Source organism: Micrasema longulum, unplaced genomic scaffold, assembly GCF_059751315.1.
Source record: "Micrasema longulum isolate JH-2025_06_02 unplaced genomic scaffold, ASM5975131v1 h1tg000242l, whole genome shotgun sequence".
In the NCBI taxonomy this organism is placed as follows: domain Eukaryota; kingdom Metazoa; phylum Arthropoda; class Insecta; order Trichoptera; family Brachycentridae; genus Micrasema; species Micrasema longulum.
The window spans coordinates 524,013-551,272 of record NW_028277447.1 but is presented as its reverse complement, the minus strand read 5'-3'; the positions used below and the strand labels follow the sequence as shown (position 1 = coordinate 551,272).

At 31.9% G+C, this 27,260-nt stretch overlaps 1 protein-coding gene across 2 annotated transcripts in view; it reads right to left on the bottom strand.

Moving 5' to 3' along the window:
- Window positions 1-3,292: 3,292 nt before the first annotated feature.
- The window catches only part of LOC148283408 (facilitated trehalose transporter Tret1-like), a 64,533-nt gene continuing 40,565 nt past the window's right edge, over window positions 3,293-27,260 (bottom strand). For both annotated transcript variants that reach the window (XM_088223553.1, XM_088223552.1), the window contains exons 2-7: window positions 26,389-26,524; window positions 15,145-15,373; window positions 10,243-10,399; window positions 7,558-7,950; window positions 6,317-6,615; window positions 3,293-5,948 (exon numbers count right to left, since the gene is read on the bottom strand). In XM_088223553.1, coding sequence (XP_088079679.1) covers window positions 5,561-5,948; window positions 6,317-6,615; window positions 7,558-7,950; window positions 10,243-10,399; window positions 15,145-15,373; window positions 26,389-26,479 — 1,557 coding nt within the window. In that variant the 5' untranslated portion in view covers window positions 26,480-26,524 and the 3' untranslated portion in view covers window positions 3,293-5,560. The remainder of the gene's footprint in view (window positions 5,949-6,316; window positions 6,616-7,557; window positions 7,951-10,242; window positions 10,400-15,144; window positions 15,374-26,388; window positions 26,525-27,260) is intronic.

Sequence of the window (27,260 nt, the reverse complement as noted above, 5' to 3'; positions counted from 1 at the left end):
TAACGAGAGAACCCTTTTATTACCCTGTCATCGCTCTATTTTTTTTCCTCCTCTTTCACAGTAGCAGCCGCTCGACTGTGGAATAATCTACCCACTAATGTTAGAGAGGCCGCTTCTTTATTTACATTTAAGTCAAGATTGAAATGTCACTATCTAAATATTTAAATTGTTCCTTTATCCTTCTTCTTTCCTTCTCATCCTCTCTCCTCTCTTCATATTATAGTGTTATTTTTTTTTTATATATTTATTTATTTTTGTTAATCTTTGCTTTTAATTTTTGTATAAAATTGTAAGATTCAATATGTCCATCCAATTTATAATTTTCTCAAACTTAACGGTTTGGGTAGGTAGGAAGAAATTGCCTTAAGGCAATATGCCCGCCCTTGTCCACGCGGAAATATTGATTGACAGAACAGAGTAGATAAGTAAAGGGTCATTTAATAAGAGTAATTGAATTAATGAACTTTAAACTTTAAATATAAAACAATTATTTTTTTTACATAAAACGGATATTTTTAAATCATGTTAAATAATATATGATGTTTTAAAAATAATGTCGGTCAAAGGTCCACCACAGAGTTGTTTAATCCGAGGTCCTATTTTCATTAGATGAGCAAAGTAGGGTAAAATAATTCGTTTTGAAATGTTCATTTTGTTTTCTTCGAAAATCTGACAGATGGAAAAATAGTTCAATGTCTAAGTAATGTATTTGCAACTTACACATTCATTTGCTAATTACACATGAAATATGATCCCATCCTGTTTCCAAAATAATTATAACAATACGATGTTTTAAACTGTGAAATTAAAAAAATAAAATAGGGTGGATGTGAGATTGTGACAGTACTTAAAATACCTAGCGTCAGCGGCAGGCTCGTTCGTGTCTTCTTTATACAAATGTATTCTCGTATTTCCTCTCTGGATTATAGCACTAGAGCAATTTTACATCCATTAGATATTAACCTCTGGGGTGTATAACGCTTTGCTTTTTTCATATTTTCATTTTTTCATAATTTGTATGGGAGCAAGAACCGTCTAAAACTCCGAAAAAGCTCCTAGTTTTATTATCTGCCGTCTTCAGACGAACGGTACAAACATGATAAATAATTTTTGAAAAACGGAAAAGGTACTGATACATAAAATTTTATTCTGTTACTCTTTCTTTAAAAAAATATCCAAATCGGTTCTGTTTTGAAGTGCTGAAAACGGGACAGCGAAACGTTGTTTTGTCGATTTAGTTAGGCAAAATTAGACCAACGTGCAGTTGTCTTTTTCACACAGTATCGGGCAGGCATTTGCGAGCGAGTGACAGAAAAACAACGTTAAAATACCGATTCATTAAAATTGACTGGTTTTGCATATCATTATAAAAATCTTAACTCTCTTATCCTAATCATTGTATACAGAGACATCTATTGACATTTTCGCACACTACGATATGTTTTAACTAAGTAGGTTCTTGTAACACAAGTAATTTTCTTTGATGGTTCTGTTCCATGATAAAGTATAATTTTATGAGGATTTGTTTTATAATAATAAGGTTGACTTTAACGGATGGTTGAAAATAATTGCAGATACTTACAATAAAAAGCTTTAATAAAAATTATCTTAAGAGTCCCAATTAGATCTAGCTCTCTCGGTATATTTAAAAATCTTAATATAAAATCTATAAAACAACTTTATGTAAAAGCTTTGTAAATATACGCAAGTCAACATTATTATCTACCTTCCGTTACAAATACAAGAGTTACTAGATACTACACCCTGATGCTGCAAAAAAATAAAATAATAAATACAACCTTCGGTCAAAGAGGATTGGCCTACTACTCGGTTAAAGTGTACAATCTACTTCCATTATCCATAAGGACAATTAGTAAATTCTCGCAATATAAAATTAATACTAAGAAATGGATAGTTGAGGTAGGTTGCACACGGATCGATGAGTGGATCAAGCCAAATAGGTAAAATGTGTGTACTGTTTATGAAATGTGTTATATTGGTTTAAATGAATTGGTTATGTTTTTTTATGATTATTTTAGTTTTTGATTGTTTACTATGTTAATGATAACTAGGTTTATTTGATTTATTACGTTTGTTAATTGTAATTATTATGTTAACTTTGTTAAATAGCTAATCTTAGGCATGTTTCACATTTTGTAAAATGTTTCCCTCGGCACGGGACGGTAAAGGAACATTATTCTGTATAAAAAGAAAAGAATACAAACAATGCAAAAGTATAAATAAATAAACCTAATTTTGTACCAAGAAAACTCTCAATTCGGTTTAATATTTATTTTATGGTTAGTATAAATGTCATAAAAATGTAGACACCTTTTTACACTCGTACATTAGCAAATATTTAAAAGAATGTGTCTTCATTTTTACATATGGGAATGCACATAAAAACCATTACCATATAAAAGGAGAATATCGCAAAATTTCAAAACAGTCAGTTTAAAGCACTCTTCATATATTTAATTACTCTATATTTACCTTTAAATTAAAATAAAACGTACAAAAAAGTTTTTATTGAAAACTTCAAGTACAAAAACAAAAATTTGCACTATGGCGGGCTTATTGCTTAAATCGATATATTCTAGCCAAGGGCCAATCAATAAACGGTTTGGTAAAAAAAAATAGTAAAACTTATAAGTCAAAAATTATTTACCTCCAAATTATACATTTTTTTTTTTAATAAAGCGAACAAAAATAAAAACATTATTTCCTTATGTGTTGAAAAGGAGTAGATATTATTCTTTATTTACTTAAAACTTCAGATGCTCTTTGGCGGGCTTATTGCTAAAAGCAAAATCTTCCAGCCAACTAAAATACAGTGTTGTATTTAAAAATATATTTTGGGCGCTAGTGGGCTCCTCACTAGGGCAGAACAGCAAACTACTGAGTTCTGAAAATAAATATCTTAGAAGAATTTGGATATGCGGTGTTTTGAGTTTATCAGGAATTAATAAATAAAAGAACTGACGTGACAATTATCAAGAGGCGGTACGGTTGGCTGGGTCTGTGACTTATAATTATAAGGCATCAGGTTCTCGACGTTCTGGACGCCCACTGTAAACTGTCCGTCAGCAGTTCATATCAGAACCACGGGACTTGATATTGACTTAGAGAAATGCACAGGAGCTGGCAGCCGACTGGGATGCCTGGAAGCTCTTTTCGTACACAACTAGATATTGGACGTGGAATGATGATAATGTTCAAATTAATGAAAACCAAGTATTTATCATATTGTTTTTATTTATGTATAAATATTTGTTTTAATGCTGTTTTTCTTTTAAAAACTTCTAGTAGTACTCAATATAAGATTACATTTAATTTTTTTTTAAATATTTTGTTGTTTTATAATTCATTTATTTAAATAATTAACAATACTTATACTTCTTGCTTTTAAAAAAAATCGCTTGCTTAATAGGTAAATGCCATAGGGGTAAATAGTTTAAAGTGTCATACTAAATGTATCTGTAGTACTTGTGATCTTGCCGCTCGCTAGAAGCAAATGGACGATTTGATATTGCTGGTGTGCGGATTTGCATTATCTTTATTTTTTTCCTCCGAACCCTAATACAAATAAATGCAATTACTTACTTTGTACTGGAATTCTTGACGCCTTATTATACAGACTTCTCTGGCGGCAGGCATAGTCAGATCTTGATGGTCAGGATCGGCACTTGTCGGTTTCTTGATTATTTAAATGCAATAACATGACACAATGACTTATTGATCGCTAAAACAAAATATTAGCGATCGCGCTGAGAATATTAAAAAAAATCACGTGTTCACTCGGTGACAGTTCGGTTAGGCCAGAGATAAAAAGTTTGTTCCCACAGTAGGATAATTACAACAATTTTTTTACCAGGGCTCAGTAGATAGCAATAAATTTAACACTCCAACCTGCAAGTTAATGTACAGTACACATATAGATAGTAGATAATACATGTGGCGCAACCAGCTTAAACTTGAAATATATTAATCAAAGACAAACATAGTATCTACAAATGTCTAACAAATTTTACAAATAACACTATATTTAACCGTATTATGGATACTTATAACAGGAAATATAACCACATGAATATATTTGCAAAGAAAAGAATTTATCAAAACAGCCATTAGGAATGAATTGTCTTTGCCCGCTTTCTTTTCTCCACTCCTCTCTAACGCTAAATAAATATCAGTTTTATAGTGGAGAAGATATCTTAATATAATTACGAATCTCCGTACTACGGGCCTGTCTGTGACATCTAATTTTTATTATTCGTATCATTTATATCAAACTTATGTTATTCTTATTTACATATTATGTAGGTGCATATAATATGAATGTGTTTATTAATTTTCAACCAACGTGTGCGTATTTTCAATATTGTCATACCTACCTTGTTTATTGTTGACAATACATCGTATGCAATGCATTTTGTGGTGACCTACCATATTATATGGATCTCGTTGCACATTATTTATTCAATATGTACCAGCTAAAGTTTTAAGTAAAATGCTTTATTCAGAATAAGGTTTTGAAATTTACAATACTTTTTTTAAAAATACAATCAAAGTATCATAACATAACTTAGAAAAATATTTTTAAGAGGGTTTTGAAAGCAGGTACAAACTATTTATTTTTATTTTCTTTAACAGTCAAATCTCTTACCAAGTTCTCTCCTATAACCTTTTTAATATTAAAATTCAAACACACACGCACCATTCACATACACACACAGAGAATACAAAAGTCGCACACATACAATTTTGTAAACTCTTTTTTTATATATTATGTTTTATTAGATTAACAGTGGATTTTTTCAATTGACCCTAGTGTTGATAATATATTTCTACTTATTTTTTGTGTAATAGCTGTAAAAATCCCGAATTACATAAAACTAAGAATAATTCATATCTCGTGCCACGCTAAAAATTCTGTAAAAAATTAGCAAAATACCGCATCTTTGATCAAATAGATGCAAAGTTATAATCGTTGACAGATTTATGTTAAAATCCGTTCCCAAAATGATTCATTGAGTGTATTGCTTACTATTTCTTTCTTTGATTGGATACATCCGAAGAACAAAAAACGATCTCAATACCTCAATCATCAGTATCACGTTAACAAAAACATTATGAACAACCACCATTCTTATTTGACACCAGCCCAAACCAATTCAGTTGGAATATTTAAAAAGCAGGAACTGATAAGACCAAAAATCATTGTCCTTTTTGAAAAAATAATAACGTGGTGAAACGCCTGAGTCGTTAAGAAACAATAATCATATTTGAGTGGTTAAGTCAATATTACATACTTGTCAACACAAAAGACCCCGAAAATTAACAAAAACTTTCTAAGATCTTTTGCTTTTTTGTCTTGTTCTTATTTATCCCGTTATATATTTTATAATGAAACTCATAAATGTATCAATCATTAATGAAGGTGAAGGTACACACGCAAATTTTAGTTTGACTTGCATATTTAATATCATTGTTAGTATCTCATCAACCAACTGAGTATCGACATCTGAAATTCACTGCAAAAAGCATGCCAAATGCATGCTTAAAGCTTGCTGTTTTCCGTAAACGCAGCTTTTTGAAACTCTTTAACTTCTTTTTCAACGGTAGAAATATTATTGTTAATATAATCGTGTTTGTGTATAGATGTTTCTACGCATCTGTTTTTAAAAACTTTTTGACTGAGACAGTCGTTGGCAAAAATTGGTATCTTTTCTCCTGCAAAGTCTTTTTCAATTTCTTCAAATGGCTTTCCTTCTGTTTCTGGCATTAGAAAGTACATTGTCACTACACCAAATACACTGAAGCCACAGAAGAGCCACATGACTCCAAATATACCGAGAGCTGTTTCCACGTCAAAGTAGAGCTTGGAAACGATAGAGTTCATCATGTAGCAGAATGCAGCAGCAATTCCACAGGCTGTCCCTCTACCCCTGAAAAATAATGACCACAGCATTTAATGCATGTCATTTTAAAAATGAAGAAAAAAATTGTGAAAACAAACAAATGATAGAACATTTTTTTTAAAACCCGATAGCGTAAAAACTGTTTCGCAGATATTTAAATAATTGAAACACGAATGAAACAAAAATGACGAGTACAAGTAAATTTTTTGCAAGGCACTGCAATGAAAGTACGACAACTTCATTCGCAAAAAATCGCATACTTAATAATTATTTTATTTTGACGACCGTTGTCGGGATTTGAACTTGAAACCTCACATGGAGCCAATACTCTAACCACTTCACCACGAGCGGAGCAACGTTTATATTATAAAGGAAAAAACATGTAAATATTTTACCTTAAAGGAAAGATTTCTGATAGCATCATCCACGGCATAATTCCAATACCAGCACTGACCGTCAGATTCAATACTATGAACAGGGTGATAGGTAGCCAGGAGTTACTTCCAGTGGTAATTTTCTCTGGAGAGTATGAACTGGCATCGTGAGGTAGAACTATGTATGCGTACAAACCCAAAAGTAAGGTGCAGATGACTGAAGCAATTAAAGACATCAGGTTCAAGAAACGTTTTCCTAGTTTCTTTACCAGGACCATCATAGCAATTGTTCCGATGATTCCAATCAATCCTGTCACAACCTTGAACGAAAGAGAGAAGATCAGCCCATATTCTAATCTACTAATATGAAGGTGAAATAAAATTGAGTAGCTTTACACTCGGAAACAAGTTAAAATTCACGACCTACGCTTTCTATTCGTTTATATTTTTAAAGTATCCCACAGGGTTACGATGTTGAGCTACTGTTAATTTTTGAATACATTCGAGATACTCCAACTGAAAGTATGTTGTATTTTATTCAAATAATCTAAATCATAAATATGATATTAAATGACCTATTGATAAGATTAATTAATTTGTAGATTTATTTCACCCTAATATATTTAAACGTTCATACACAAAAATTAAAATAAATTGATTTGATTAATGAGATTGTTCAGATTAGATTATATTTAATTTAAATATTATAATAACAATTTACCAATTAATATATAGTCGTACTAAAGTGTATATTTGAAGTTCGTCAATATTTAAAAACGTATTTCATTACAAAACATGAATATTTCGTTATAATAGTCAGGTCCTTAGCAAAAGTCTCTCTCAACAATGTTTGAGTATGCCCAAATGCTTGCAGACATGTCATAAGCCCTGTAAATGCCTAGACTTACATATTCCCTTCTCAAAAATGTTTTCCCTCTCTGTTGAAATTAATTTAAAGTCTCTCTCTTTTAAATGTAATTGAAAAGTCAAATTATATTATAAACTCTAATTTAAAGTAACTTCTAACGTTAAAGAATCCTGCATCACTTACTTTTCAACAAAAGTTTTGTTTTGTTTGAACGCTTTTTATTTGATCAAAATATGATTTATGCCAATTCAGTCATTGATTTAAAGGATTTAGTTTGAGAAATGACCAAAAAACACCACCCAAGAAGCTTAATTTCTTCATTTTTAAATCAGTTAAAAAATAAGTTTTGGTATAAGAAGCAAGCGGATATTAAGAGTGTATTTTATTCACTTACTGTCGCAAAATGTCCACTGACCCCCATCCCAAAGCTGTTGTAAATATTCACCATATTTGGTCTGATAGCCGTGATACCCGTAGTCTGTTGAATAAAGAACATCAGAAGAGCCAAGCATAGTGGTCTCATAATTTCTTTCCTTGTCATATCCATCATATTGTATTTACTTTTCTCACACCAGCTCAGGTTTCTGTGAGGACAGTCTGTGGGAGTTGGCAGCTCTGATGGCTTGTTGCAGTGGGAACATTGAGCACTAATTTTCTGGTAAACTGTTAGCTCCTCAAATTCTTTCTGGACTTCTGTTGTGTGTTTCCATCCTCGAACCCAACACAAAGCTTTTAATGCTTCATCTTTTCTTCCTTTTGTCAAAAGCCACACGGGGGATTCGGGAATCTAAGGACAATGAGATACAAAATAATAATTAAACATTTATTAATTTTATCTGCCTTGTGGTCCGGTCCTATGGTTAGCAAATTTTGCTTACCACGCATGCATAAGATTTCCGGTTTAATTACCCGCAGAGTCAACATGAACTATTGCAAGATGGTTGCCCGCTCCAACATTTAATGCCTCTAATCTGGCACTTGCAGTAGTATCTTCAAGGGACAATACATCATTAAGAAGAGCTGCGTTTTGAGTACCAGTAGTTTCTTGGATGTTCATGATTTTATTTATTTTATTTTATATATTTTAGTAAATTTTTACCCACAGCAAGTTTTCATATATCAATAATCATATTTCTATTTTTACTGTTTTCTTTATTACCAGAAGATCTCTTTAAGCAGAGGTTGTTTGGCGCTAGCTGTGTCGGTTTGTTTAGCGCTATCCAGACCGGCTGCAGTTCCTAAATCGATCAAATATCTGACTGGCCAGGATCTGGACCTATAAATTTTATTTTGTTTATTTTTTTCCCATTTTCATATAAAAAAAAAACTGTTTGTTTTACGCTACATAATATTATAAATAATTTTAAATGGTAACCTAATAATTTATTTGTAAAATGAAATCATGATAAATTATAAGTTTTTTTTTTATGTTCATTAAAAATCCATAAGAAACCAATTAGTGATTTGGACACATTTCGGAAGAAAATTAAATTTTTCGGAAAGAAACCTTGCAGGAGTGTCTCGAGGGAAAAAAGTCGCTTGGACGTCAACCATTAAGGTGGAGCGGAGCGGTTTGTTTGTCAACCTATCGACGCGAAAATACCACAGGCAAACAATGTCTGCTTGGTTAATGAATTATCAGACCAATTGGTACCAAATCCCTACAGAACGTCACAGGACCGTTTTAGATATAGTGAAACTATTCACAGACAAGCTATACCTTTGAATTACTGCATGATCACCACCCTAAGACATTATTTATTTAAGTCTAAAAATAAGTTCTGAAAAAAAATGCACTTTAGTGGTATTTATAAAGGAGGCATTTTTTTTATTTTATTAAATTAAAATAAAATTTTAATTGCATATAGATGATAATTAAACTAAAATTTACATACCCACAAAGTAAGAGTACTCAACTTTTGTATTACTAAAAACAAAAATTGTTTAAAAAAAAAATACAGTACATTGTTTGTATATATATAACTTATTTTTCCAAGTAGATGCCTTCCTGTTCTATGCAAGTTGTAAGTCGTTGCACAAACTTTTTGATACCCTCCTCGTAGAACTCTCCCGCCATCTCCTTCGTCCTCTACAAGACTTCTTGTTTCACATCCTCGTCGGTTAGAATTTTTTTTCACCCATGTGAGTCTTCAGAAGGGTGAAAAGATGAAAATCTGAAGGCGCTAAGTCAGGGGAGTACGCAGGGTGGTTCAAAATGTCCCAACCAAACGATTTCAAATTTCAGTCGGAGTTTTTCCTTCCGCGAGAAGAAACCTTTTGACAGCGCGCACCTCGCGAAACGAACACTACGAGGTAAGTGTCGGTACTAACGAGGGTCGCCGGTGCTCGTTATGTTCAGAAGACTTCCCACTACCAAGTAATGTTGTCAACTTTTGGGAAAAAATTCTCACAGCACGAGAGCCAAACAGCACTTTTTGGATGTTTCGTATTTACTAAAAGCAATATCTTCTCCTCTCATCATCATTCCTTTTCCGCACCTACTGGTGCATAGGACACTGCATTGGCATACCAATCGCAGCGCATCTTAATCATGTTTGTAACATGAAGGTAAGATGATTAGTCTCACGCTTCGGGTACCAGTCCAGGGACTATCAAATATTTTTAGTGTAAAAACACCCTTTTTGATAAATATTTCATATCAACCATGTCGGGAATCGAACCAGAGACCTCTTGCATGGTAAGCAAACGTGCTGACCATTACACCACGAGGCCGTCAAAAACTCATCTTCTCTTCTTCTCCTCTAACCAGCCTAAAAATAGACTAACCAAAAAAAAACATTCTTTTATCAAAATAAAAAAATACTCTAATTACTTTGCAAATTTGAACTGTTTTTTAATGGGTAGATAGAGGTTGAACGTATGAAATTATTTTTAAATATATTTTTTTTATACAAATTACACGATGAAGTACGTAGAATCAGGTAATAAGTGTGGAAGATGACAAGAAGAGAATTCAGGAAAGAAGAGATATAAATATTATTTTTAAAAACTACTTTATCGGTGGATGTAAAAGAAAGATTTTGTACTTCATCAATTTTATTTAGGAAGTTAGACTTACAGAAATAGCAACAACTAGGGTTGTCAGCGGGAAGATGAGGCATGTAATGGCTGCATCTCTCCATGGCATGAGAGTTCCTAACAGATATGCCAGGAATATTCCAAACACAGCAAACACCTCAGCGTAGGCCGTCATAAATCCGCGAACTGAAGCATGGCTAAAAATCAAAAACAATAAATTTATTAGAAAAATTTAATAAATAAATAAAACAAGTTGAAAACTGTGGTTGGAGAATGATATTTTTTTTGTCCGGGCGGATGAAGAATAACGTTTTGCGTGTGAAACAGAACCAGAACCCTGGACGAGTTTTTGAACTCGATGGCTGCTCTCAGGTAAAAATCCTGAAAAAGAAAATCGAGCGGAGATTGTACTGATAAGCTCGCTCACCAACCATGCTTAAGGTCCCGGGTTCGATTCCTGAGAAGATTGCCATGAAGTATATATTTTTTTGGTGGTTTTACATCTTCAACAACAAGTCTTTATTTTTCCTCGGGCTGACACCTCACCTTATCACCTTACCTTCCTGTAACAGATGATCGTAACACGCTCCATTTGGATGAACAATTCAGTGCCCTGTGCTTCATTAGGTGCCGATAAGGGTTTAATGATGATAATGATGTTAACATTCAAGCACGAGTAGTAGTTAGTGGTGAAGTCACTTATGAACTGTCAGCCGTGCGCATCGAGGACTTTAAGAATCTGATGTCAAGAAGGCAAGCAGAGTGGCTTCCAGGAAGCAACAGCAGTACAGCCTAGGCAACAGTATAGATATAACTATATAGATAGAACTATAGATGCGCCAGCGGGCGCTGCATGTTATGCACACCACTTAGTTGTTATTTACCATCTTCTATATATATTAAAGCCAATATTTGAGTGGTTGTCCTCGGTGGACTAAATAACTACAAGACCGATTTACGTGCGGTTTTCAGATAAATGTACATCTTTGCCACGAAAAAGTTTAGAGCTCATAAAATCTTCAATTTATTAAGTTCAAAAAAGTTACGAGCGTTAATGTTTTTTTATCCATCACCAGGGTTGCATTCGCCAAGAATGAGTTTACAAAAAAAATGGATGGATGATGAAAAAAGTTTGTTTTTGAATGTTTACAAACAACATTAGTTTTTTTATGGATTTCAATCTGATTATTTCATTGAATTTGTTATGATTTCTACCCATTTATTTCTATTTACTGTATTTTTGGTAATACTAAAATAACATCAACTGATATTCGATACATTTTTGAAAATCGCATTCCTAACTAAAGTACACCCCTGTTGGTAAGAAGAGCAGAGTTTGAAATATGCAAAAATAATTATTTATTTGAAAATTGAACGCTACCACGACACAACCGAGCGATTCGGTTACAAGTTAAATATCAAGATCATGTCGAAACCCGGCTGGCGACTAAATAACGACTAAATACGCAGAGCAGGACTAAGCAAAAAAAATCTGTCCACATATTTTATGTAAACCGAAACACAATAATAATACGCATACATACATATCTAATTTGGACTAAATACAAAAATGGATATCAAACTCTTGATTGTGTTAATTTATTCCATATACGCGTAGGTACTCAAATCTAGCAATAGCATAGCATTGTCGGGTTCAGCTCGTGTATAATAAAAATTAATTTTTCGTGATAATTAGACAATTGAAGTCTATAGACATTGAAGTCTATAACTTTCGAATTTCGAATACCTAACTAAATATAACAATAGTATAAATATTTTATATAAATTATCTACTCTTTCAAAATACATACTCATTAACATTTAACAAAATATATATTTAAATTTATTCTTTGATGTATTTATTTTAAAGGATTATTTTATAATTTTGAATCGACAAACTCGTTTATTTTTTAACTATCCAATTATTTTAAAAGTAAAAACATTCAAAATATTTTTTTTAATGGATTAGCACTCATTGAAATCACCAAACTATAAAAACACAATATTATTGATAAGACGGTACCATACGAAGCTCTTAATTTTTGTATGGCAATTGATAAAATATTGAGGAAAACCATACAGTCATTATGTATTTACATAAAGCATTAAAGTTATTTTATAGTGGTATTTTTTGAAGAATTTATAAATAAAACATGCTTTATAAAAGCATTTAACATATAACGATGAGGAAATCAATCATAAAAAATAATTTTATTGACTAGTGAAAATATTTTACGGTTATTCGTAAAAGCATGATTAAATTTTTATTTTTAAAAGCCTAGTTGCACAAAAAAATGTATGTTTAAAATTTTTCTTCAAAATGGGTGAAATCGTTTGCTTTAGGTTAAGTTGTATTATACGAATCAGAAAACTGAAATTATATAGACATTTTCACACATTGTATTCCGGAGCCGTGTAAACACGTGATTGTGTATCCGAGCGTTGGGTCCCGGTCCCGTGTTTTCACGTGATTTACCAGCTATCTAAAAATGCGCATTTTATTGACTTATTTATTCTTTTTATTATGATTTATTTATTATTATTATTATTTTATTTATTATTATTTTAGTGACTTTCATTAGTACTTTTTCGTAGTTTTATGAATAGCAAATACTCGAACCATTCCAAAGCTGTCGTCTGATTTGCAATATCGGTAAATGAAAGGATCTCTTTTATCGATTGAAATCATATGTTTTTTCACGTCTGCTTGTGGCCGCCAAAGGCCATTACGATTTTGCCCAGTTTCGCTTGCATTTGACGTTTAATTTTGAAGAAGGTTTACGAGGGATATTTTACACAGAATCGATATTAACTTTTATCAGAACAGATAAAGTAGAATACATTTTACACAATTAATGATCCAAATAATGTTTTTGTTAAATATCCTTTTAGTTTTAAGACTCGTAAAACCACGCGGTCAACAGGCAATTTATTTTTAATTTTTGTTATGTGGTTTTTAGAATCCTAATATTCTTTTTTGCTCTAGAAAAATGAATAATACGATTGAAAACGAAAACATCAATGAATTAATATTTAATTCAGATTCCGATATTGATTCATCGGCGTCTAGTGACATCGGAAACGTAGATGATGATTTTGTTCCGACATATTCGATGTTCCATCACGTTCGGGCCCTACGTTTAATAATGATGAAGACGATGAAGATATCAGTGATGAAAGTGGACATGACTTGATGGAGCAGGTGCTACTCTCATTCTAAGATATACAACATTGAGAGGTGGAAGGATAGGAGGACCTCGTACGAGGACTGGAAGAGGAGGACACCACAGTTCTACTCAGAATACATGCTATATGTCAGGAGCAGCACCACGTCATTCCAGAGTATACAGGATTCCTGACAGTGATGCCATTTGAATGACTGAAGATGCTGTTCCGATTCTGGAAAATTTTCTCGATAGCGTGCTAATTGAATCGGGTTGTGGTCCCGTGGCTAGTGTCTCGGACGGACTCACGGATCAAAGGTCCGTGGATCGAATCCCACTCTACCCCAACTTGGTTCCCATTTTCTAATAGTGAGTTATTTACAACTCGTTGAAAATGGCCCTCAAAATAAAATATTTGCGTAAATTATAAGAACGCAAATGTTTATTTTACCTTTTAAAAAATATATATATATTTTTTCGAAAGTAGTTTTAAGAGGAAAAAATATACATTTATTTATTTATGTATCAAAGTAAACAAAATACGTAACCTCTAGATTGACAAGACCATATATTTTGAAAATAGGAAGCAGATGGACCAGATGCTTTTTGGAATAAATTGGATCATGTTTTTCAGCCGTTATACTGACCGAAAAAGACCAGTTATGTATTTTTCGTTGAAGATTTATGTACCACCTTCAATAAGTCATAAAGTCGCATATTCAGTAATTTTTGATAAAAATTTTACGAGATTAATTTTGGAAATGAGCGACTCCAGTATAAGAACAATTAATTGCCGTTAAAATTAATTAATTTCAAAAATAAATGGCGATCTGCGGTATCCGAAAATTGACCGATTACTTGGAAGAGGTGCGGTCAGCCGCACGGTTTTGACGCTTGTGGAAAATGAACTGTGTAAACAGGCGCTAATTGATTCAGTGACGTACGTAATTAAATTATTTCAAATACAATATTCAAATCGTAAAATCAACTGCAGAAATATATCTGTAAAACCGATCTTGCAATTACGTCTTTCTGTAATTATATCTTAAAATCAAATGAATTTATAAAATAATCTGCATTTATTTAAATAATTATTCTAACTTCTTGTTGTTCGAAATAAATCTCTTGCAATGATTAAATGTCTGGTACCTAGCTTAGTAACTAGATTCTATAGTTATATTTTAATAGGTGTTTCGTAATGCCTAACTTCTTGAACGGTGAATTCTGTCAATAATAATTTAAAATTGAATTGAATTGCGAAATGATTGCACTCACAGCTCACAATGATTGATGACTACGTTGCTTCTAACGTAGGGCAGCCATCCGTCCCGGTACACCGGGACATGTCTCGATTTTGATGTCTGTGTTTAAGTGTCCCTGTCCGAGAGTCATTTGTCCCGGTCGATTTAAAATTTACGCATTTGAAACAAAACGTTTTCCGATCATATTGTACATTTATAATATCTAATATTGATACGCGCACGCACTTTGAACGTGTATTCTCATTTATTAAAACTCACTTGACAGATGAGCGCAATCCACTGTCTTTTACAGAAAAAAACGTAATTTAATGTGTTTTAAATTATAAAATGTCATCATCATACTATGGAAAAAATAAAATCATTAAGTTAGTGTTTGTTTAAACATATACATATGGTCTTAAAAGGTAGCAGTCTCTTGTATTGTGAACATATTTTTATCAATCGCTGTGCAATAAATATAAAAAATCTCAATATAATAAAATTAATAAACAAAAGGTTATGTATTGTTTACTCTACCTTATTTCTCCAATGTACGTCAGAATCGGAGCTTCCATGAAGCCCGTTCCAAGCCCCAGGATGGCGTTGGCGCAGAACAGCGTGGTGACATTCTGGGCGAAGTAGATCATGACCCAAGCAGCCATATGTGGCAAGTTGGCCACCAGAAGAGACCTCTTCCTCCCCAGCTTCTCGCAAATCGGACCGGATAGGACGCTGCCCACCGGCTGGAGGATGAAGTTGATGCTGCCTTAGAAAAATAACAATATTTTATCATTTAAAATGGTTTAAAACTACCCCTTCTATTTCCCACGACTCTCTGACTGCCTTGAGATGGTCACCCCACCAAAGCAGTAATAAACTGTTACATTGTAAAGTTAATACTTAAGAATTAAAGAATGTTTTTTTCTTTTGTAATTTTAATTTGAACAAAATCTCACTAAACGGTACTGTCGATGTGTTCCTACAGCAAGGGCAGGCATTTAAGAAGCAAGCGGTGTTGTCTCTCCTGACTCGCGATGTCACACTTGCCATTTCCGCCTAGATTATGCTATACACATACCTTTTGTTAATTATACACATTGTTAATTTAAGTAGATTTTAATAATGTTTAGATTAAGTCTTACTCATGAATGCCAATCTTTTAGGGCTTACTTAAGCCTGTTGATTGGCTTTAAAAAAATGCCTTTCATAGTCCTTTTGCTAGTATTTCGTATATTTGTTTAGTTAATTTTAAAAACTTTTTCATTCTTTTAATTGTGTAATGTTTTAACATTCTATTTCATGCTCATTTTGGTTACATTATGTACATACATGTATCTTTTAAACTCCTTAATTTTTTTTTTATAAATGGTATTATTTATCGTTTATTTTGAATTCATTTTTTTATCTTATAAGCTTGTATTATTTTTATTTTGTAATTTTTTTAACATTTTCATACTCTTTTAATTTGTAGTGCATCTTAGTTTCTATTCCGCTTTTTAAAATCATATTTTAGTTTATTAAATATAAATACGTCCGTAAATAAATATTGCTATCTGCATGTCCCTAAATAAGTTTTGTACAAAAACTTTTTAGGAATATTATAAGAAATGTTTTATAATATGTTTTCAACTTTAAAAAATTAAATACTTTGAAGACGCTACTACTTTGTACGCAGTAATTTGGAATTGGCATCAGTTATGTGGAGCCTACAATACATAACGTGCATTGAAAGGATTGAAAATGTTCAACAGAAACTTTTAAAATACATATATTATAAAAACAATTAAACGCTTTGCACTTACAGCCAATTAACTAAACAAAGTGTTTTTTTTTACTGAGAAAGCTTCTACTATAGCTTTATTTTTTTACTCGGAGCAGCTGCAGAAAAAAACTTTTTTTTTATTTACCAACTTATTCAGTTCAATAAAATAAAATAAAATGCAACTAAAGAAAATTTATGCTAGGATACATAATTAATAAATAATAACTACCTCTTGAATTCTTGACAAGATCTATTTTACTGATTGTTTAAATTTAGAAAGACTTGCATAAAAAATTCAGATCCTGTCTTGAGTTTATAATACGACGCAATCGGGACATTGGTGCATATAAGCCATAGTTTTTTTTTTGTGCCAATCGAGGAACAGCACATAATTGTTTCGCAACCGGCGGATCGGAACATTGAATGCCACTTGTCCCAGTAACGACAGTACATTAATCATACCATTTAATAAACACAAATTATAAGTATATAATCAAATATAAATATTAGACATTTTTACAACAGAGATGAGGCACTTTCATAGTTTCATTTTTTAATTATAAATTGTATGTTTTCTAATTTATATTTATGCTTCAATTTTTATTAGTATTGGTATATTTTCTAATTCATATTAATGTTTGATTTTTTAATAATCAATTTATATTTATGCAACAATGTTTTAAGCTAGTCCAAATTTTTGTAGACACGGACTGGATTCAACCCACTAGGGAATCTGTTGATATTAACATAATACAACGGAGATGAACATTTTATAGAAGGGAATATAGAATTCTAGGCAACCACGGGGCTTATGACCTGTCATTAGAGAAGCTCAAAACATTGACGATAAATCCACCTGGTCCAAGAAGAATTATGTAAATTGAAAATTATTTTCAGGCGTTGCCTAATATATGGGTGAAATAATTCAATCATATGCATCTCACCCGCAACAATAAAGGTTTCAGCTGTTGAGCTTCACAACCGTCAACAGATGGAAGAATCGATGGAAAATAGATGTTAAAATATAGGCAGAACGGTGAATGTTACACAGTGTGTAAAGTGGCCACTTAAACCAGCCATTGACAGGTCATAAGCCCTGTAGATGCCTAGACTTCTAAATTACCTTATCTTAAATGTTCTTCATCTCTGTTGTAATATGTTAAAAAAATAAATGAAAATGTTTATTGTTCAATGTTCACTGCAACATTGATAATTATTATTTGCTTTTAACTTAACACACATCTAGATGTTATTACAAATATTTCATATTTATTTTATGGATTTTAAAAACGTATTATATAATATTTATCTCAAATTTTTGACAATGACAAGCGATAAAATAATTTTAAAATCATGTTTCTAGTAAAGCTTCATTTGATGATGGACTAAAAATAAGTACAGTTATATTCGTTGCACATTTGTTAATACGTCATCATTATAACATTGATCAGTGTTGTAAATTTTAGGTTAAAATACACTAAAAATACCTACTCGTCATTCAAACATAAATGCCGAGTCTTTTACAAGAAATAAGTTTGACAGCTGAAGTTACGATGTCGCATTCGGTTGTCAATGTCGAGTGCTTTGGGGCACTCGAAATAAAGTCGATTGGTTTTCGATCGACTGCATTCGTATGGGTGGTTCAAGAATGCTGTCACTCGTCGAATTGCAGAAATCGCATACGATTCTAAAAAAATTGTGTACCTAGGAAGTATGTTTACTAGGGACGGAAAGGCCGATAAAGATATTGAAAGGAGGGTGAGTGCCGGGAACAGGGTGAACGGTGCACTAAAATCTACTTTGGCAAACAAATGTTTATCGCAGGAGGCTAAACTAGCAGTTCACAACGGAGTTCTAGTTCCAACTCTAATGTATGGGAGCGAAGTATGGAATTGGAAAAATAATGATGAAAGTAGGTTGAATGCTGTCGAAATGCGATCCCTCAGGCGAATGTGTGGTAAAACGATGTATGATAGGTGCACAAATGTCGAGATCCGTGAAGTGTGTAAGGCTGAGACATGCATTATCGACAGAATCAAGAAAGGGCTGCTGCGTTGGTTTGGACATGTAGAGCGAATGGACAGCGAAAGAACGACTAAAAGGATCTACGATGCAAATGTTGATGGATGCAGAAAACGAGGAAGACCGAGAAAGACATGGCACGATCAAGTCCATCAAATACTTGAAGATGGACATGTCAAAAGTAGGAATAATCGGCGTGCGTGCATAAGAAGATGTATGAATGTAGAGGAAGCGAGGTCTGTATGCCAAGATAGAGTGTTATGGCGTTCTATCCTCTCTGCCTACCCCTACGGGGAAACGGCGTGATGGTTTGTTGTTGTTGTTGTTGTTGTTGTCTAAAAAAGAATGAGTCCAGCATAAGGCCCATGTACTAAAGTGTTAGTGGCTGTCGGTGAACCAAGTCAACATGCAAATGTTGTTTCTGTTAGCACGCAAACTAGAATATTTTATTTGAAAACTTTCTTTCACCACATATAATATGTGAATACGTGACTTTATATTTTTTTTTTTAACATGTTAGACATAATTTAAATTTTATATTGGTGGATTTATTGCCAAATGACATTTTTTTCCAACCAACTGATGATGATGATTTCACTAAATAAAGGTGTTATTTAGTTAATTTAAGTTTTTTTAACGTTATTTTATAGCTCTAAAAAACTTATATTTTTTCAAATACTAATGTTCTATTATTTTTTTTAATTATTATTATCTAGTTATTTATTTATTTATTTATTTATTTACTAACGGACATTGTCCATGTATACAATTTATAAGGTTTAAATATTACAATAAAAGAGTAGTTTAAAACATTTAAAGAAAAAAGAAAGAAGCATTGACAAACATAAGGGACATAGAGACAAGATCTGGACTATTTATTTAGTGCTCGTTTAAATCGTTGTAAACTTAAACCAAAAAAGTCCAGATCCTGTCTTGAGTTAACAATACGACAAAGGCGGGTCATTGGAGAATTTAAGCCATAGTTTGTTCTATGCTGATCGATGAACAGTACTTTATTCTCAACTTTACTGTGTTATATTTATATTAAGAACAAAATATTTTCTCATGGTTATTGTTATCTTTTATTTAGAGATGTTATGTTGCTTTTTTACTTTTTGTATTATATGTTCACTAAATTTACTAGTTTTAATTACTATATTATTTCATACTATGTACTTCATAATTATTGTGCACTGCTGTAATTATTTCTGTAAATTATTATTTTTTGTAAAAGGTTCTTTGAACCGTTGATGTATAAATAAATAAATAAACTAACGCTATTAAACATTTCAATGAACTGTACATACATATTTTGTGAGTATTAGAACTTACATAAGTTGAAATACATGTAACTTTCACTCAACCGATTCGCAATTTTGACCCATAACAGGTTTTTTTGAACCAACTTGCAAAAACCTCATTCGCTCTTCCGTGAAAAAAATACGTTTGTATAAAATTTATCTTACAACTATCATTAATTGAAATATTGCTCTCAAGTACACATTTATGTATGTATAGGTACATCTTAAAACAGCAGGCTTATTCTGTCACGATTTCGTTTCGTAAGTTCGCTCGTTCGTCATATATTTTTCTCAGTTTTACTCGTAAAATTACCCCAATCATTTTTGATTACTCTCTTGGTGACAAGCCGTTAAGTAGGGTTAACATTATTAAGGATCTCGGGGTTTATTTTGCCACAAAATTAAATTTTCAACATCATATAGATTACATAGCTCGTAAGTCACCTGGGGTTCCTTAAGAGAGTAACCAAACCCTTTAAAAAACCGGAAACTGTTATATGTCTATATATGAGTTTGATTCGCAGTAATCTTGAGTATGCCTCATGCGTATGGAGTCCGCAATATTAAAATCATATAAATTCAATAGAGTCTATTAAAAAAAAATTCTTGAAATACCTTTTGTATAAGTTTCAAAATTCTAACCCACGTTCAAATTCAAATTATGAGCAACTTCTAACTCTTTTTCATTTTAATTCTCTGATAAAACGCCGCGTTGTTTTCGATATTAAATTTCTGTATAAAATATTAAACTATAAAGTAAATACTAACCTCCTCAATAAAATACAAATAAATGCGGGATTGAGAACACTCAGACATCGGAAAATATTTAAATTGTTGTTTTGTTTTCAAATAATGCCACATACCACACACCGATGGCCCGCATGTGTCGGGAGTATAATATATACTGCCGAAACAATAAAATTGTCATTTTTCATGATACTCTCTCAGCTTTTGCGAATAATCTCGTAGGAATAAATCTTATATAATAAGTACACACGAGCAACTTATTTTTTATTGCATTGTATCTTATATAAAAAATATATATTCAAAAATATATATTACATCTTAATATATAAATCTATTTTGTGTAATTCTATAATTGAAGATATATATGCATGTAAATGAGATCACACTCATAACGGTGTGATCGCAGCAGATAACGAAAGGATGAAAGGCGAGTTTCTGGCGCCTGCAAACCAGAACCAACCAGCTAAGGGAAGGTAACCCCGACAGAAAAATCCACCAGAGAAGGCAACGGGAAACCACTCTGGTCATCTTTTCAGCAGTTGTCCTGGCTGCGGAGTAGCGCAGGACCGAGATGCTTTCGCTGTAGTGATCGCCAACGTCGGAGGATCTGACAAGGCACCTCAAGAAGAAGAAGATGCATGTAAAATTGTATCGACGAATGCTTTCAAATTGTATGTTTTCTAGTATGTATCTTTATTGAACTACCTAATAAAATAAAATATATCCATCTCACTCTAACCTTATTTGAATTGTATTTTGCTTTCGTTTCCTCCCATACGATACGAATGAATTAACGAAACAAATTAGCTACAGAATAAGGCCTCTAGCTTAGCTACGTTAAGATGGAGACTATTCTAACCATAGTTTTGTATTTATTTTCAAATTCATTAGTTTTAGATAGATTCCCTGCTAATAAATACGTATACTTATTTATGCAATATTTTTTTTAAAAAATAAAAATACTCGTATACGCAAATAATAAAGTAATGCCATAGTAATAATTAATCGTCATCATCATATCTCTTTCCGTACCCAGTGGTGCATAGGACACTGCATTAGTAAACCAAATGCTGGGTATTTTGATTATTTGTTACACGAAGGTAAATTGATCAGACTTACACTTCAGATGCTAGTCTAGGAACAATGAAGTATTGCAATTCGAAAAACCCTTAAAACCAATATTTTACGTCAACTCCGCCAGGAATCGAACCCCGTACCTAAAGAATGGTAGGCGAACGCGTCAACCATCACACAACGAGGCAAACTTATCTCTAGTAGATTCCCTAATTCAGGATTACAGATAATTTTACTTGAGAGCAGCGTCAAGTCGAACACTCGTCCAGGGTTCTGGTTCTATTTTGCACACAGAACTGTATTCTTCATTCGCCTGGACGCAGATAATAGCTAGTAAAAAAAAGAATTATTAATTAAGGCGAAATTTGGTTATTACTCAGAATAATAATGCGGCAAGCTATAGAGGAACCCAAACGTAGGAAAACCATTCTATGACCATTGGGTATTAAGTTAGCTACAGTTCGCAGCAAATCAATGGGCCGTACTCAGGCAGAGAATTGCCAAATGGATATTAATTTGCACTGTAAATACTTTTAAATGTGTACCTGTGTATTTATTATTGCAGGGTTTTTCCAATTTATTTTTCTACAATTCGCCCATATTTATTTTACAAAACTGAAAATACATGCGTGTGCTTATTTTCTTATATATTCATTCATTTTATTCACAAAGTACTTATGTTACATTTATTGAGACATAAATCCCAACTCCGTGGAACCAAAGTCCCTTGTTGAGTTTGTTTGTTCGTCCGTCACGTCTCCGAAACGGCGAGTCGTAGCGGCCTGAAATTCGGACACGTCATTTAAGATGCGATTTCAAGGTTAACGTTGCTATTTTCGAGTAAAATTTTAATCGATTTCTACTCGATAAAGACTCAAACTGTATATGGATGCCTAGTGCGGCCCCGACATATTGCCCATAATCAACTGTCATTATCAATAGTAAACATACTTTAATTCACAAGTTTATCCCCTAAATTGAGAAAAAATATTATCTGAAATAAATATGTTGATATAAGGAATGTTTTTAAGCAACATAATACACGTGTCGGGACAATAAATGCCAAAAATCAATGTTAATTATGGGAAAATATTCGAAATCAATTCCCTGTGAAAACCGACACCTTTAACACCTTTGACGCTTTTACTGCTGCAACCAAACATACTGCAATTCACCATAGTCGATTTTCATTTATTATAACGTAAATATACAAGTTATTTACAAACAAAGCCAAGCACAGCGACAAAAGCATCCGTTAGAACCTTTATGTGTTTGTTGTGAAACAAAATAAAATGGCTGCCAATTTGTTGCTAACAACATCGCTTGCGTTCTATAAAACATAGTGATAGGGCTTCTCTATAGGTTGACGCATTATTACTATGAGGGTTATAAGGAAATATGGCCTGGTGGTTTTTTTTCAATATTGCATTAAAATTTCATTTAAATGCTCTCATTTATAATTACCATGCAAACAAAATAGATTTTGTAAACAAATAAGAAAAAAATAAAAAAAACTTAGTAACCTAAGTAGTCTAAACGCGTATGTATTCAACAATTTAAAATTTAATATATACACAATGTAAATATACGAGAACACATAAAAGAGTATGATTACATATGCTCTAATCCAAGATTAAATTTTTTAATTAAATTTATTAAAAACCTTCATACGGGTTTAACTTTGAATATTTGTAATAATTCTGAATAAACGAAGAAAATTTAAATAAGCAGGGCTTTTAGGATTAGAACGTGGTTATAACATAATATAATAACGTTCACCCCCCTTTTTTTTCTTCTTTTAAAAAACACGCACTATCCTGGATTCAAACTAAAGATATAATTTTTTTTTCTATGATATATTTTGTTGCCCTTTAATAATAATATCTTTATGCTTTAAAAAATATTTTTTTATTTCCTTTTTTAATGACTATACAATAAAAAAGTACCTTATAATCTTGAACAGAATATTTTCTTTTCTGTTTCTTATAATACATAAAAATATGATACCTGTCTGTTTATTACAGGAGCAAAAATACATAAACATTTCTTGTATATCCACAAACAGACAATGCCTTTGTGGGATTTTCGTTTGCTAATTTTACTGTTAATATGTATTTCATTGCTATGTAATTTTCCTTTTTTTTTAATACTCTGTTTTACCTCTTATGTATATTGTAAAAAAAAACTAAAATTATTTTTTTTTTAATATACATTTTAAAAACACTCCTACAGAGCAAAATAAAACAAAATCTAACCCGATATACCAATTTATTACGCGAAACCTGAAGTTCGAACCGATTCCACACCCTCCTTACTCCCCCGATCTACCACCTTGTGATTTTTATTATTTTTCTTCTACTCAAGAAAATTTTTATGGTAATCTCGGACAATGAGCTGAATGCAGCCGTCATGTCATGGATTCCAGAAAAGTAGGAAGAATTTTTTAGTGACTGAATAAAAAAAATTGTAACATGTTAGTAGAAATGTGTAGGTGACAGTATTGAAAAATAAATATATGATTTTAAATCTTAAGAATTGTTCTTTAATGTAATTTTATCCCGATCCATATCGCCCGACATATAAGCATATGCGCATTACCTTTCAGCCTATCTTTATGAAATTAGTTTAATATCAGGTAGAAGAAGAAAACTTTTTTATAAACAAATTTAATACATAATTACATCAATATAAAGTAAGCAAGATATTTTTTTAAATATTTATTTTAAGTGATACAGATTAAATATTATTATTCTCAAAGTTACAGTTGTAACGTCCCATTTATGTAATACCATTAATAGATTTATCTTTTAAATCCTTTGATCTACGACAAAAACGGACTTTTGCCACTATAGAAATCAACACGTTAAAATCCATTCATTGCAAATATGTAGTTTTGAATACATACATAAATAATTTGGCATTCCAACAAACATTTGCCAATATTACCTTCAAATGTGTTGACCCTGTTTTCTGAGTTCAGTAAACTGATCAAACTATTAACAAAATAAAATATCTCATTGATTCGGCCATTCTGTGAGAAAGTAATAGTACTGTCAGTTTAAGCTAAAATATGACCCAGTGCTATAAAATTCTGTTTACGCACAAAAACATCTTAAAAAAAACAACAATAGAAATTGCTACCAATTTTTTACTAAATGCTATTGGTAGATTTCTAACGATGCTTAATAATTCAAACCAATGGAAAGTCACAATTTTGAGGTGTCAAGTTTAATTTGAATCAGTTTTTATATGAGTAAGGGTTGATTTCGAAGTACGCTGTTCCTAATGTGTAATGTGTCACCTTAATTTTGGCATAAATGACTCATTTTCCAGTTTTATTAGATATTTCTACGTCAACTTAACCTGTGTGAAAAAACTCCCCTGACTTACTGTGTGGTAACCTGAGGTTACCTTAGGTTAATCTTAGGTAACCTGAGGTTAGGAAATGGTCTCCTGTCTCTTTTGATCTTGTTAAAATATATGTACGTCTTACTTAGTTATCTAATTCTGAAATAAATGTTTTCTATGTTCGTTTCAGCATACTCAATATTTTGTCTATTTCGAAGATCTTTATAAACAAAATATTCCATTTAAAGTTATCTAATATACTTAAACGTCCGTTGTAATTTTTTTCTTATGTGTTAAGATTTACTTGAAGATTACAAATATATTCAATGTATTCATGGTAGTTGCCGAGATATTAATTAATTTAGTACAATTTATTTATTTACTTAACACTTTATATACATATACAATATATATATATATAAGGGCGAGCATATTGCCTTAAGCAATTTCTTCCTACCTACCCAAACCGTTCAGTTTGAGAAAATTACAAATACATGGACATATTGAATCTTACAATTTTATAAAAAAAATGAAAACAAAGATTAAAAAAACAAAACATATTATAAAAATTAACACTATACTACGAATATTAAAAATTAACCCTATACTATGAAGAGAGGAGAGGGGATGGGAAGGAAAGAAAAAGGATAAAGGAACAATTCGCACTTTTCCTTCTTTCCAATTGTTCCAAGAAGCTAAACTTTTAGATCTAAGACTAATATATTGTTTTCGATGTTTTTATATATATTTAAGAACCAAAATTTATTCGCAAGTAATTTAAATAGATCAAGTCAAAGAAGGAATCGTGTGTTAGAAATACCACATTGTAAAACGAGGCTCGCACAGAGACATGCATATATTTTGGGGCCCATAAATTTTTAATTCTTTTTTTACTGATAATATTTAATTGATTCCAAACTTTCAAAATTTTCCTTCTTTTAAAAAAACATGTACTATCCTGGAATCAAACTAAAGATATGAACTCTTTTTTTCTATGATTTGTTTTGTTGCCCTTCAATAATAAGGAATATTTTTGTGTTTTTTTTTAAAATTTTTTATTTCCTTTTTTCATTACTATAAAAAAATACTTTATTATCTTTTACAGAATATTTTATTTTTTCTTTCTTATGTTATACAAAAATATTATAACTGTCCATTATTTACTATAGGAGCAAAAATTCATTATCATTTTTATGTATACCCACGAACAGGTCATGCCTTTGTGGGATTTTTTTGTTTACTATTTTTCTATTAATATGTATTTCATTGAAATGTAATTTTGCTTTATTTTTTTAATACTCTGTTTTATTATTATGTTTATTGTAAAAAAACAAAAAAAACAAAAAATAATTTAAAAAAAAAAAATAATAATAAATAAATATTTAAATAGTTACAATTTGCAACGCCACAGGAGAACAGGCGGGTTAAGAGGTTTTTTTGTTATGTTAATAGTAAGACATTTAAGAGTTTTAAATCAATATGAAAAAATACCTACGATTTTTAAATGAACATTAAAAAAATACCTACCAAACCACGAGGCTTGTTCCTTGGTGAAAGAGAGGCTTCCTTCAGCTCCTAGAAGTGCAGGAATCAAAATGGTGGAGAAACTGATGGCCATTCCAAGGTCCAGAAGTGTGAGATTCTGCGCAGACGCTGCAACAATCTGAAGGTGAAAAAAGGCTACTTTTAATTATTTGGAACCTTTAATTGTTTTAGAGGTTGACATGGAGTTATGAGTAAATCTGTACCCGCAAAGCTAAAGAACGGACGTCACAAATAAATACCATTACAGAAGAGAAATTTTATTGTGTTGCTTAGGGTCCGATCACACGCAGAACACTCGCAGATAAAATTAAAATTGTGCAACTCGGTATATCTAGCCTTGTCTCCTAACCTTGTCTGCGTAAGCGTAAAAGCAGTTTAAACACGAGTTTTTTTGAGAAAAATGACCATTTTGAAGTCTATTTTTAACTCACATTTAATCGAAAGAAACCCCTCTTCTGCAATGCTAATCTCAACTTGAAAATAAGGCAAAGATTGGTAAAATGTAATGTGTGGTCTGTATTGTTGTATGGCTGTGAGACTTGGACTCTGAAAGTAAACACTATGAATAGGCTGGAGGCTTTTGAGATGTGGTTGCATCGCAGAATGCTTAAAATATCTTGGACAGACCTGATAACGAACTCAGAAGTTTTAAGTCGAGCTAGAACGAACAGAGAACTCTTAACCACCATAAAAATTCCTAAAATTTCATATCTGGGGCATGTAATGCGTGGAGAAAAGTATCACTTGCTTCATTTAATTTTGAAAGGCAAGATTGGGGGTCACAGAGGGGCTGGAAAAAGACAAATGTCCTGGCTGCGAAATATACGAGACTGGACTGGCTTCAGGACTGTGGA